The following is a 13,853-nucleotide window of genomic DNA, read 5'->3' as shown; positions in this document are numbered from 1 at the left end:
CCCAAGTAAGGCACACGGAAGTCACTTTCTGGCCCAAGCCTAGATCACATTTTAATATGAATGTGGAAGGCTCCTCCTGCCCCTCTTCCTGGTCAGGGCCACCCTCTCAACACTTGCTTCCATGTCCCACCAGAGCAAGGACCAAAGGGAGCCAGGAAGAATATGTCCCCCAAGACAGACGCAAGCCCAGACCATGAAGGATGCACCTTTGGCTGTTAAAATGTTCACCCCCACAAAAGTGGAGTGGACAGATTTATTGAAATCAGACTGGGAAAGGAGCAGCTGGATGGCTGGACTCTGGGCCCAGCCCCAGGCCCCTCTGCCCAGGATGGGGCCCTGCCAAAGAGGGAGGAGAGGAATGGGGCCTGCAGCTGCCCATGAGGGAAGCGCCCATTGTCACTCCCATGGGGGGGGCGGCCTCTTGGAAACATCCAATCTGGAAAGAAAACCAAGGGCCAAAAGTCACATGGACAGGGCCAGAGAAAGGGGCTGGGGAGGTGGAAAGCAGGCAGAGGCAGGCTTAGGGGCCTGCAGTGAGTTAAACTGTGCTTCTCAAGGCGGCCCAGGGGTAGGGGTGGGGGCTGCCAGCCTTGCAGGGGGCCTAGGCTGGACCTTCCTCTGGAGCCCTTCCCAGAATGGCTTTGGGGTCCCCCCCATCTAAGACCTGTCGTGGATGGCAGAGGGGAGAGGCACTCTCCGGCAGGGAACCTCCAGGGCCCATCCCTGGCTGCTGCTGTGGTTAGTCCACTGACGGCACGGTGTGGTAGCACCGGACAGCTCCCCACCCACCCCACCTGGTCCCGAACCCAGGGCCAAATGGAGAGGAAAGAGGATTCTGAGAAAGAGGCAATAAGCAGGCAGTGAGGCTGACCTCAGCCCTGGGACCGGCCAAGACCGGGCCTGTTGCAGGGCCAGGGGAAGCATTACTAAAGGATCTGAGGCTCCGAACTCTGGCTCCATGCACAGTGGGTGCCCAGAGAGTCCTCTGCCCCGGGGTGCAGCTACCAATCTAGGTTGGGGGTACAGCTAGGTCCAGCGACTCAGCTTTGATGTCCAAGACCCCGAACTCCTGCCTGCCTGGCATGGTTCTTCCTGGTCACATGGACCAGATCATGTTCCAAGTGGAGGATGTGGCTCTGCACTCGGTCATCAATGGGGAAGGAGGTCAGGTACCTCTTGACCATGGCGAAGTAAGCCATGGCCTCCCCAAAACTGGGTACAGGCACCTCATCACCATCCTCCTCCTCATCATCATCATCTTCATCTTCATCATCCTCTTCCTCATCGTCCTCTTCTTCCTCACTGTCCGACTCAGAGTCCTCCCCACCTTCCAGGAAATGGAGAGTAGGGCACTGGGCCTCCTCCTGGGCACCATAACCCCCGAAGCTGCCACCGGCCTCCACTACTCCCTGGGCCCAGTCCTCAGCTTCCAAGCCCTCAGAGGAGCTCTCTTCCTCTTCCTCCTCCTCTTCATCACTGTCCTCAACATCACCCTCCTCCTCCACCTCCTCTTCCTCCCCCAATTCTTCTCCTTCCCCCCCTTCCTCCTCCTCCTCCTCCTCCTCTCCCTCCTCCTCTTCGTCCTCTCCTTCACCCTCCTCTTCCTCTTCTTCTTCCTCCTCCTCTTCCTCTTCCTCCCCCTCACTCTTGAGGGAAGTGGTGATGGTGGCATTAGGGCCACCCCCAAAGCCAGCCTCTCGAAAGCAGGCGGCTATGTCCGAAGGCTCCACTGCCTGCCAGGCGGCAGCTACAAAGTGCAAGGCCTCCGTGAGACCCAGCTGCAGGCCTGAGCGATCCTGGCCCTCTAGCGCAGCCATGGCCTTAAGTAGCATGGCCTGGCGGTAGTGGCCCTTCACCTGCTGGACCACTCCCCTCTCCAGCGGATGCACGGTGCCCGGAGGGAAGAAGGCCAGCTGCACATGCCGCAAGCCCGAGGTGTCCAGGGACTGGGCAGCCAAGCGGCCGGCCAGCAGTAGGACCCGGCGAGACTCTGCAGCCATGCGGGTGTCCAGGGCCTTCAAGTACTTGGCCAGGGCCTGGGTGGTGACACCACCCTTGGAGTTGGCGGTGTAGTCGCAGGGCAGGCCGGCTTGGCCTGCGCGGGGCTTGGCCGACTTGCCCGCCACCAGCGGGGGCAGCTTTTCGCTGCCGTCGGCGTTGGCGCACAGCAGCACGCTCAGGCGCTGGGTGGCTTGACGCGGCCGGCCGTCTCCTCCGAACAGCCCCGAGGCCTGGTCGGGCAGGAAGTCGTACCACAGGCTGGTCTCTGTGGCGCTGAACACGTCCTGCGAGGCATAGCCCTCGGCCACCGACGGCGGCTGCTCCTCGCGAGCGCGCCAGCCAGTCGTGCTCCCGCCGCTGCCCTCCGAGGGCACGGCGGCCGGGCTGGCAGGCGCCGCCGGGGTGCGGGGGGCGGCGTTTCTCGCGCGGGCGCGGGCCACGCCGCTGCAGGACACCACGCCGTGGCGCCGGCGGAAGCGGTCCAGCCAGCCGTTGGAGGCGGTGAAGTCGTCCATGCCCAGCTCCTCGGCTATGCGCAGCGCCTTCTCCTTGAGGATGATGCCCTTGACCGGCAGGCCGGCGGCGCGGATCTGCTGGAACCAGGCGATGAGCAAGCCCTCGAGCTTGTCGTAGGGGGACAGCTTGTTGGTCTTGCGGCAGGTGGAGGCCACCCCGTACTTGCGCTCCGACGCCAGGATGGCGCGCTTGTTCTTCAGGATCGTGCTCAACGTGGACGGCGGGATGTTGAAGCGCCGCGCGATCTCGCCCTTGCGCAGGTCCGGATTCTCCTCCACCTCCTGGATGATCCGCGACTTCTCCCGGAACGTCAGCTGTCGCCGCTTAGGGCCCATCCCGGCGCGCCCCCCGCCCCGGGGCCCGCCGCCGCCCCGGGGCGGGGGGCCCGGGCCCGTGGCGGGGGGCACCTGGCGGCCTCTCCCGCGCGCCCCGCCCGGAACAAAGCGGCTCGCGGCCGCGGCGGCGGGGCGACGACCCGGCCGGGCCGGGGTCACCTCCGGGGGCGCCGGCGGGCGCGGCGCCGGGCGGCGGGCGGCGGGTGGCGGGCGCAGGCGACGGCGGGCGGCGCGGGCGCGGAAGGCAGGAAGTGCTGCGGCGCGGGGAGCTGGGAGCGAGGCGAGCGGGGCGGAGCGGGCAGAGCGGGATCTCGCGGGAAGCGCGGGGACGCCCGGCGCCGCCTCCCGGCTCTCCGCGCCCACACGCTTCCCGCCGCCCGGACCTGCCATTGGGGGGCGCTGCGGCCTGCGGGACCGGCCAGCGGTGCGGCGTCCGGCGACCCGGCAGCGACGCGGGCGGGGGCGCGGTGCATCCCCACTGCGCCCGGCGGACAGCGACTTGCGGCTCTAAAAGAATAACCACCAAGGTTTTTTTGGTTTTGTTTTTGTTTTTATTTTTTAATTAAGGTAAAAATAACCCACTTTTTTTTTCTTTTTTTTTTTTTTTTTTTGCGGAAAGTGAAAAATTCAGGAAGTTAAAAAAAAAACGCTTTTCACATCACCTGGAGAGATGCACAGGTAACATTTTGCTGCATTTCCTTCCAGTCTTTTCTCTAGGCGCATGTAGTTTTCTTTTTTAAAATGTATTATATAAAACTGGCATCAGACTAGACTGTATATCTGGCATCTCCTGCTGTTTTACCTGGCATCAAGTAGTGAGAATTTTGCCATATCGGTAAGTATCATTGCCAGCATGCTTTTTAATGATTGTGTAGCATTCCAGCTATGAATGCACACTAGCGTATGTAACCTATCGTTACACACTTAGGTTATTTTTATAATCAACATTACAGTTGTAAATCTATTTGATGGTGCTAATGACATTTTTTAAAAAATCTTTTATAGCTTTTATTTCAGTGATCAAACGAATTCAATAAATGGAATCTACACTGATTAACATTAGGCATGCACCTCTTCCTGAAGCTGCTGTCAGATTCTGATTGGCCTAAATCTTTATAACTTATTTAGGCACATCATTGAATTTTTTTGTACCCTGATATACAGGGCAAGTTAACTTCTTCCTTGTGGCAGTCTAGTAATAAGAATTATGTTCACTGGCTAGATTCCTTTATAACTAAAGGCCTCTAGACTCTCACACTGCCTACCCTACCTTGAGACTATACTTAATATGGATATTTAAATCACCATAGAGGAAAGGAAGATCATCAAGAAGAGTGTACTGTATAAACACTCTTACAGATCTTTTTCTCCAGCATTGATAATCAAGCACAAGATAAGGACACCAAATTAGTCTTCCCCCACTACTGCCCTTTCTGATAGACAAGGATCTCTCCTGAAATCAGAAATGATTCCACACAAATGCAAAATTTTTACACATGTGTTTCCACTATCAAAATTTTAGGAAGCACTTAATGGGGCTTGGAGAAAAGCATAGTCCCATATACAGTAATATGTGTCTAATAGAGTTTTCCATTAATTTTTCAATTATTTTCACAAGATTAGCATTAAAAATACAAGCAAACATAGGACCCTCGAGCTCTACAGAAAAAAAAAATTGTCTTTGCTCATTCTCAGATGACAGGATGTCCCAAAAGTAACAAAAGATGGGAGCCAATCTTCAATCAGCTGTTTCTTCAGTCATCCCATCAACAGCTCTTCATTTCTTGAACTACTTTACTTTTCCAAAGAGGTAATGCTGAGATCAGTCAGAAAGGCTTTCTGAGAAGACTGGCTTGGATTTCTGGGTCTGTTCCAGTCGATTCAAGATGAACTAGCTTGTATCAATGAAGTGCTCAACGCAGTTCACAAAACAGGCCTCAGCCGGACTGTCCAACTTTGGCTCAGGCTTGTCCATGCACTTCTCCCAACAAAGTTCAGTCATCTGGTGCACCAACTGCTGGAAGCGCTGCTTTTGAGTTTCTCTACCTCGATGAAATGCTGCAACTGCGGGTCCACTGCACCCAAACCTGCCACAGAGGAAGAGGAGAAGGAATCCATCCCAGGGCAACCACGCTTGCAGAGACGAACTCCGTACCAACTAACCGACCTTCACCACTAATGACATTTTTAAAGTTCTAGTAGTCCCACAACCCATAGATAAACACTCATAACATCTTGGTGTGTCACTTTCTGGGCTTTACCATGCATGTAGCCATAAATGTATGGGTTTGCACTTACAGAAATAATATCATGTATATTCATAGGTGTGAATCCCTGAAGCCTCCCTCTCCTGCACCAAAGCATAAAAATGCCAAGCTCTTAAAACAATGAATGTATAGCAGTGTTTTGAAAAATCTCTGCTGAGCACAGTGGCTCACACCTATAATCCCAGTACTTTGGGAGGCTGAAGTAGGTGGATCAAAAGATCAGGTGTTCAAGACCAGCCTGACCAACGTGGTGAAACCCCATCTCTATTAAAAGTACAAAACTTAGCCAGATGTGGTGGCACACACCTGTAATCCTAGCTACTCAGGAGGCTGAGGCAGGAGAATCCCTTGAACCTGGGAGGTGGAGGCTGCAATGAGCCAAGATTGCACCAGTGCACTCCAGCCTAGGAGACGGAGCGAGATGCGGTCTGAAAAAAAAAAAAAAAAAAAAAAAAAAAATATATATATATATATATATATATATATATATATATATATATATCTTACGGCAGTACCAAAGGGAACTCCTGCAGTTAGCAGAGGGGAAGGCTGTGACCCAGGGGGACAGACTGAGGACCTGGGGGTGGATGAAGCTGCAGGTAAGTGTAGACAAAGAAGACAAGAAGACCAAGGATAGTACCCTGGGTGCTCCAAGGTTAAGGGCTCAAGAAGGAGACTGGGCATGGTGGCTCATACCTGTAATCCCAGCACTTTAGGAGGCTGAGGCAGGTGGACCACCTGAGGTCAGGAGTTCAAGCCTGGCCAATGTGAAACTCCATCTCTACTAAAAATACAAAAAATTAGCCAGGAGTGGTCGTGCTAACCTGTAGTCCCAGCTATTCAAGAGGCTGAGGCAGGACAATCGCTTGAGCCTGGGAGGCAGAGGTTGCAGTGAGCCAAGATCATGCCACTGCACTCCAGCCTGGGCCACAGAGTGAGACTCCATCTCAAAAAAAAAAAAAAAAAGAAAGAAAAGAAAAGAAAAGAAAAAAAATTAAAAAGGAGCCGGGCGCGGTGGCTCAAGCCTGTAATCCCAGCACTTTGGGAGGCTGAGGCGGGTGGATCACGAGGTCGAGAGATCGAGACCATCCTGGTCAACATGGTGAAACCCCGTCTCTACTAAAAAGTGCAAAAAATTAGCTGGGCATGGTGGCACGTGCCTGTAATCCCAGCTACTCAGGAGGCTGAGGCAGGAGAATTGCCTGAGCCCAGGAGGCGGAGGTTGCGGTGAGCCGAGATCGCGCCATTGCACTCCAGCCTGGGTAACAAGAGCGAAACTCCGTCTCAAAAAAAAAAAAAAAAAAAAAAAAAAAAAAAAAAAAAAATTAAAAAGGAAGGAAGGGAGGGAGGGATCAAATAGAGACTCTCAAAGTGAAGGAGCCCCTGAAGTGGGAGAAAAACCAGGCTACTGTGGCTTTCTGGAAGCCAAAGGAAGAAAGTGTAACTTATTGCTATTTTAGTGCAAATTTCTGTTTTCATGGTTCCTGGCCATTTGAACCCTGTGAATTTTCTAGTCATATCCTTTGACCATGTGTGTATCTTTGTCTTGACTTTTAGGAGCTCTTTACATGCTCTGAAGATAAGATCCTCGTGAAGTATGTTGCAAATGGTTTCTCCTAGTCTGCCACTTTATCTAACAGCTTAGAGAATCTTTTGGATATGAGAAGTTTTTAATCTTCAATCGTCCATTTTTTTCCTTATTGCTTCTGGGGTTTGTGTCTTACTTAGAGAGGCCTTTCCTATCCCTGAGATATAAAAGATACCCTTTTGGCCAGGCACGGTGGCTCACACCTGTAATCCGAGCACTTTAGGAGGCTGAGGCGGGCAGATCACCTGGGGTCAGGAGTTCAAGACCAGCTGACCAACACGGTGAAACCCCATCTCTACTAAAAACACAAAAATTAGCCGGGTGTGGTGGTGCATGCCTGTAATCCCAGCTACTCAGGAGGCTGAAGCAGGAGAATCGCTTGAACCTGGGAGGCGGAGGCTGCGGTGAACCAAGATCGCGCCATTGCACTCCAGCCTGGGCAACAAGAGCGAAACTCCATCTCAAAAAATAAATAAATAAAAAAGATACCCTTTTAATCTCAAGGTCCAGAAGAACATGTGGGAGACTTTTCCCCATAGAGGCCAGAGCACTGCTTGGTCCAAGAGGAGTGTGTGGTCACCGGGCAAAAATGAATCTAAAGATTACCTGGATGAGAACTCCTTGCTATGCTTCTTTTATATCTTTTTTTCTCTCCTTCCTTCCTTCCTTTTTCTCTTTCTTTCTTATTTTCCTTCCTTTCCTTCCTCCTTTCTTTCCTTCCTTCCCTTACTTCCGTTTCATCCCTTCCTTCCTCCCTTTTCTTTCTTTTTCTTCCTTTCTTCTTTTCTTTATTTTGAAACAAAGTCTGTCACCCAAGCTGGAGTGCAGTGGTGCAGTCATAGTTCATTGCAGCCTCATGCTCCTGAGCTCAAGTGATCCTCCCACCCACCCCAGCCTCCCTGGGAGCTAGGACTACAGGTACAAGTCATGATGCCTAGCTAATTTTTTTTCTTTATTTTTATTTTTTAAAATTATTATTATTTTGAGACAAAGTCTGGCTCTGTCGCCCAGGTCGGAATGCAATGGCATGATCTTGGCTCACTGCAACCTCCACCTCCTGGATTCAAGTGATTCTTCTGCCTCAGCCTCCTAAGGAGCTGGGATTACAGGCATATGCCACCACGCCTGGCTAATTTTTGTATTTTTAGTAGAGACAGGGTTTCACTTTGTTGGTTAGGCTGGTCCCGAACTCCTGACCTTATGATCAGCCTGCCTTGGCCACCCAAAGTGCTGGGATTACAGGCGTGAGCCATCGTGCCTGGCCATTTTTATTTTATTTTTATTTTTATTTTTGAGACAGTCTCACTCTGTTACCCAGGCTGGAGTGCAATGGCACAATTTCAGCTCACTGCAGCCTTTGCCTCCCAGGTTCAAGTGATTCTTCTACCTCAGCCTCCTGAGTAGATGGGACTATAGACACACACCACAATGCCCAGCTAATTTTTGTATGTTTAGTAGAGATGGGGTTTTACCATGTTGGCCAGGTTGGTCTCGAACTTCTGACTTCAAGTGATCCACCTACTTGGCCTCCCAAAGTGCTGGAATTACAGGCATAAGCCACTGCAACCGGCTGTTATTTCTTTATTTTTTGTAGACACAAGATTGTGCTATTGCCCAGGCTGAACGTGAACTCCTGACCTCAAGCAATCCTCCCAACTTGGCCTCCCAAAGTGCTGGGATTACAGGTGTGAGCCGTGCACCCTGCTGTTGTCATGCTCAGTTGTCAGGAAACTGTCTAAATTTTGGAGCTTTTGTCCATGTGCACATGGGTCCCTCCTGCCTCCTCACCCATCTTGGTTTATAATCAGCAGGCATTTGAGTGAATGGACTGTGGATGGAATTTTTTTTCTTTGCTAAATTTTCCAGGTTTTCTTTAATAAGTAAGTACTATAGGTCCTTTAAAATGAAAAGAAGAATGGCTAGGTACAGTCGCTCATACCTGTTGTCCATCCAGCACGTTGGGAGACTGAGACAGGAGAGTCACTTGAGCTGAGAGTTCCAGACCAGCCTGGGCAACATAGCAAGACCCTGTCTCTACAAAAAATTTAAACATTAGGCTGAGCACAGTGGCTCCTGCCTGTAATTCCAGCACTTTGGGAGGCTCAGGAGGGCAGATCACGAGGTAAGGAAATGGAGACCATTCTGGCCAACATGGTGAAACCCCATCTCTACCAAAATATAAACATTAGCCAGGCATGGTGGTGTGTGCCTGTAGTCTCAGCTACTCAGGGGGCTGAGGTAGGGGAATCACTTGAAGCCAGGAGCCAGAGATTGCCGTGAGCCGAGATCATACCATTGCACTCCAGCCTGCTGACAGAGTGAGACTCTGTCTCAAAAAAAACAAAAAGTTCTAAAAAGCCAGGCATGGTGGCTCATGCCTATACTATAGTCCTAGCTACTGAGGAGACTGAGGCTGCAATGAGCTATGATCCTGCAACTGCTGGGTGACAGAGCGAGACACTGTCTCAAATAAGCAAACAAATGAGAATGGCAAGCTTGCTGAGGGGCCTGAAGGACAGCTTTGGGCAGCCTGGACCAAAAGAAAAGAAGGTGAGTTATGGATTTCCCAAACAGTCCTAAGAGCAGAAAGCTGGGACTTACAGAAGGAGGTGGGGGATCCCAGGACCTCAGATGGATTGCTGGGGGAAATGGTCATTGGAGAGGGGATGGAAATGGGCCCCATGCACTGCTAACAGGCAAAAGGTAGAGCAGGTATCTGGAAATGGCTATGCTATCAACATATGATGTGTGTGGCTTTTTTTCTGTCCTGGAAGTGGTTGTGCCAATACCCTTGGTATGGCACCAAGGAGGGGCCTGAAAGTAGAAGATATTGTGAGTATATTGACTGTTTGTGTTGGGAGGGTGGGACAGACAGATGCACTTAGCAGGAATCTAGACATCTGGAGATATCCTTAGAGTTCCCAGAGCATCCCAGAGCCAGGAGTCCCAAGAGGAATGAATACCTTATCTCTCTCCCGCAGTCCTCCATAGAATATGATTTAAAAAAAAAAAAAAATGCTGGGTTCAGTGGTTCATGACTGAAATCCTAGCACTTTGGCAGATCACAAGGTCGGGAGTTCGAGACCAGTCTGGCCAATATAGTGAAACCCCATCTCTACTAAAAATACAAAAAAATTAGCTGGGTGTAGTGGTGTGCACCTGTAATCCCAGCAACTCGGGAGGCTGAGGCAGGAGAATGGCGTGAACCTGGGAGGTGTAGGTTGCAGTGAGCTGAGATCACACCATTGCACTCCAGCATGGGTGACAGTGTGAGACTCCCTCTCAAAAAAAAAGGGGGGGCTGGCGATCACACCTCTAATCCCGACACTTTGGGAAGTTGAGGCAGGTGGATCACCTAAGGTCAGGAGTTCAAGACCAGCCTGGCCAACTTGGTGAAACCCCATCTCTACTAAAAATACAAAATTAGTCAGGCGTGGTGGCACATGACTCTAATCCCAGGTGCTCAGGAGGCTGAGGCAGGAGAATCATTTGAACCTGGGAGGCAGAGATTGCAGTGAGCCAAGATTATATCACTGCACTTCAACCTCGGTGAGAGAGACTCTGTCTCAAAAATAAAAAGCTTTATTAAGATACATTTCACAAACCATACAATTCACCCATTTAAAGTGTACAATTCACAAATATGCACAACCACCACTACAGCCCATTTTGGAGTATCTTTAATTTTTTTTTTTTTTTTTTTTTTTTTTTTGAGATGGAGTTTTGCTCTTGTTACCCAGGCTTGAGTGCAATGGCGTGATCTCAGCTCACCGCAACCTCCACCTCCTGGCTTCAGGCAATTCTCCTGCCTCAGCCTCCCAAGTAGCTGGGATTACAGGCACACGCCACCATGCCCAGCTAATTTTTTGTATTTTTAGTAGAGACGGGATTTCACCATGTTGACCAGGATGGTCTCAATCTCTTGACCTTGTAATCCACCACCTCGGCCTCCCAAAGTGCTGGGATTACAGGCGTGAGCCACCATGCCTGGCCTTTTTTTTTTTTTTTTGAGACCAAATTTCATGCTGTTGCCCAGGCGGTAGTGCAGTGGCGTGATCTCGGCTCACTTCAACCCCCACCTCCTGGGTTCAAGCAATTCTGATGTTTCAGCCTCCCGAGTAGCTGGGATTACAGGCACATGCCACCAGGCCAGCTAATTTTTGAGTTTTTAGTAGAGACGGGGTTTTGCACATTGCCCTCGTTGGTCTCCAACTCCTGATCTCAAGTAATCTGCCCACCTGGACCTCCCAAAGTGTTGGGATTACAGGCGTAAGCCACTGTATCTGGCCAACATTTTTATCACCTTGGAAAGGAACGCCGTACACTTTAGCTATCATCTCCCTATCCCTCCACCCCACCCTCAGTGCCCACTAACCTACTTTCTGCCTAAAGGTTTGTTTCCCTGTTCTGAACATATTATATGGATGGAATCGTATGTGTCTTTTATGGCTGGCTTGTTTTACTTGTTGTCATGTTTTCATGGTTTACCTGTGATGCAGCATGATCAGTATTTGATGCTTTTTTATGGCCTATTAGTATTCCATCATATGGTTCTATGACATTTTGTTTATCCATTCCTCAGTTGACGGTCATTGGGGTTGTTTCCACCTTTTGGCTATTATGAATAATGCTGCTATATATATACATTTACTTGCATCTTTTTGTGTGGCTATATGTTTTCATTTCTCTTGGGTATATACCTAGGAGTGGAATTGCTGGATCATATGGTACCTCTATGTTTAATCATTTGAGAAACTGTCAGACTGAGAACATGCACTTAAAAAAATTTTTTTAGGACCAAGCGCTTTGGCTCACACCTATAATCCCAGCACTTTAGGAGGCCGAGATGGGTGGATCACCTGAAGTCAGGAGTTCAAGACCAGCCTGGCCAACATGGTGAAAACCTGTGTCTGACAAAAATACAAAAATTAGTCGGGCATCATAGGGGGTGCCTATAACCCCAGCTACTTGGGAGGCTGAGGCAAGAGAATCGCTGGAACCTGGAGGGTGGAGGTTGCAGTGAGCCGAGGTTATGCCATTGCACTCCAGCCTGGGTGACAGAGCAAGACTCTTATCTCCAAAATAATAATAATAATATTTTTTTTATTAACAGGTGTTGAAACATGCACTTTTAATTTGTCAAAAAAGGCTGAGCCAGGCGTGGTGGCTCACGCCTGTAATTCCAGCACTTTGGGAGGCCAAGGCAGGTGGATCACGAAGTCAGGAGTTCAAGACCAGCCTGGCCAAGATGGTAAAACCCTGTCTCTACTAAAAATACAAAAATTATCCAGGTATAGTGTCACTCGCCTGTAATGCCAGCTACTTGGGAGGCTGAGGAAGAGAATTGCTTAAACCCAGGAGGCAGAGGTTGCAGTGAACTGAGATGGCGCCACTGCACTCCAGCCTGGGCAACAGAGCGAGACTCTGTCTAAAAAAAAAAAAAAAAAAAAATACAGCCAGGTGTGGTGGCTCACACCTATAATCTCAGCACTTTGGGAGGCCAAGGCGGGCAGATCATGGTCAGATCAAGACCAGCCTGGCCCATATGGTGAAACCCAGTCTCTACTAAAAAAAATACAAAAATTTGCTGGGTATGGTAATGTGACCCTGTAGTCCCAGCTACTCCAGATGCTAAGGCAGAAGAATCACTTGAACCCGAGAGGTGGAGGTTGCAATGAGCAGAGATCACCCCACTGCACTCCAGTCTGGGCGACAGAGTGAGACTCTGTCTCAAAAAGAAAAAGAAAAAAAAAAAAAAATGCTGGACCGCTAGGTGTAGTGGCTCACACCCATAATCCCAGCACTTTGAATGGCTGAGGCGGGCGGATCACTTGAGGTCAGAAGTTCAAGACCAGCCTGGTCAACATGGCAAAACTCTCTCTACTAAAAATACAAAAATTAGAGAGGTGTGATGGTGCATGCCTGTAGTTTCAGCTACCCAGGAGGCTGAGATAGAAAACTCACTTGAACTTGGGAGGTGGAGGTTACAGAGTGAACTGAGATTGTGCAACTGCACTCCAGTCTGGGTGACAGAGCAAGACTCTATCTCAAAATAATAATAATAATAATAATAATAATATGGCTGGGCACAGTGGCTCAGACCAGTAATCCCAGCACTTTGGGAGGCCAAGGTGGGCTGATCACCTGAGATCAGGGGTTCGAGAGCAGTCTGAGGAACATGGCAAAACCTCATCTCTACTGAAAATATCAAAATTAGCCAGGTATGGTGGCACATGCCTGTAATCCCAGCTACTCAGGAGGCTGAGACAGGAGAATTACTTGAACCCAGGAGACGGAGGTTGCAATGAGCCAAGATCACTCCACTGCACTCCAGCCTGGGTGACAGAGCAAGACTCCATCTCAAAATAATAGTAATTTAAAAATTATATCTGTTCTTTGAAAAATACCTTAAAATGCAGAAAAGTTTCAAGATAATAACGTTTAATCTACTTTGTTTATACCACTCGAAGAATATCCTTGTAGAATACTTTCCCATGCATATTGTGTTTAATGGGACACACTTGGCATAATAGCTACATCAATAAATAGCTACATAGCTACATCAATGAGTTTCACACTTTTTTTTTTTTTTTTTTTTTTTTTTTTTTTTTTTTTTTTTTTTTTGAGACAGGGTCTCGCTCTATCACCCAACCTGGAGTGCAGTGGCTCAATCACTGCTCACTGCTTCACTGCTGCCTCAGCCTCCCAGGCTCAAGTGACTTTCCCACCTCAGCCTCCAGGGTAGCTGGGACTATAGGCTCCCACCAACACAGCTGGTTAATTGTTTGTTTTAGATGGAGTTTCGCTCTTGTAACTCAGGCTGGAATGCAACAGCGCAATCTCAGCTCACTATAGCCTCCACCTCGTGGGTTCAAGCAATTCTCCTGCCTCAGCCTCCCAAATAGCTAGGATTACAGGCACCCACCACTATGTCCAGGTAATCTGTATTTTTAGTAGAGATGGGGTTTCACCATATTGGCCAGGCTGGTTTCAAACTCCTAACCTCAGGAAATCCACCCAACTGAGCATCTTAAAGTGCTGGGATTACAGGCACGAGTCACCACACCCGGCCTAATTTTTGTATTTTTTGTAGAGACAGAGTTTCACCATGTTTCCCAGGCTGGTCTCAAACTCCTGAGCTGAAGT

General features: G+C 49.6%; 1 protein-coding gene and 1 pseudogene across 1 annotated transcript; both read right to left on the bottom strand.

Annotated features, from left to right (window-relative positions):
* Positions 1–207: 207 nt before the first annotated feature.
* Positions 208–3,101, bottom strand: CENPB (centromere protein B). The gene has a single exon (XM_003941115.4). The coding sequence runs from the start codon at positions 2,850–2,852 to the stop codon at positions 1,041–1,043; it is 1,812 nt and encodes a 603-aa protein (XP_003941164.3). The 5' UTR covers positions 2,853–3,101; the 3' UTR covers positions 208–1,040.
* A 1,325-nt stretch (positions 3,102–4,426) lies between these two features.
* On the bottom strand, positions 4,427–4,995 carry LOC120367935 (mitochondrial import inner membrane translocase subunit Tim8 A pseudogene; annotated as a pseudogene).
* Between the last annotated feature and the right edge of the window lie 8,858 nt (positions 4,996–13,853).

Source organism: Saimiri boliviensis, chromosome 9 (assembly GCF_048565385.1).
Source record: "Saimiri boliviensis isolate mSaiBol1 chromosome 9, mSaiBol1.pri, whole genome shotgun sequence".
NCBI classification, from domain to species: Eukaryota; Metazoa; Chordata; class Mammalia; order Primates; family Cebidae; genus Saimiri; species Saimiri boliviensis.
Note: the sequence above shows the minus strand (reverse complement) of the source record. Positions and strands in the feature narration are given on the sequence as shown.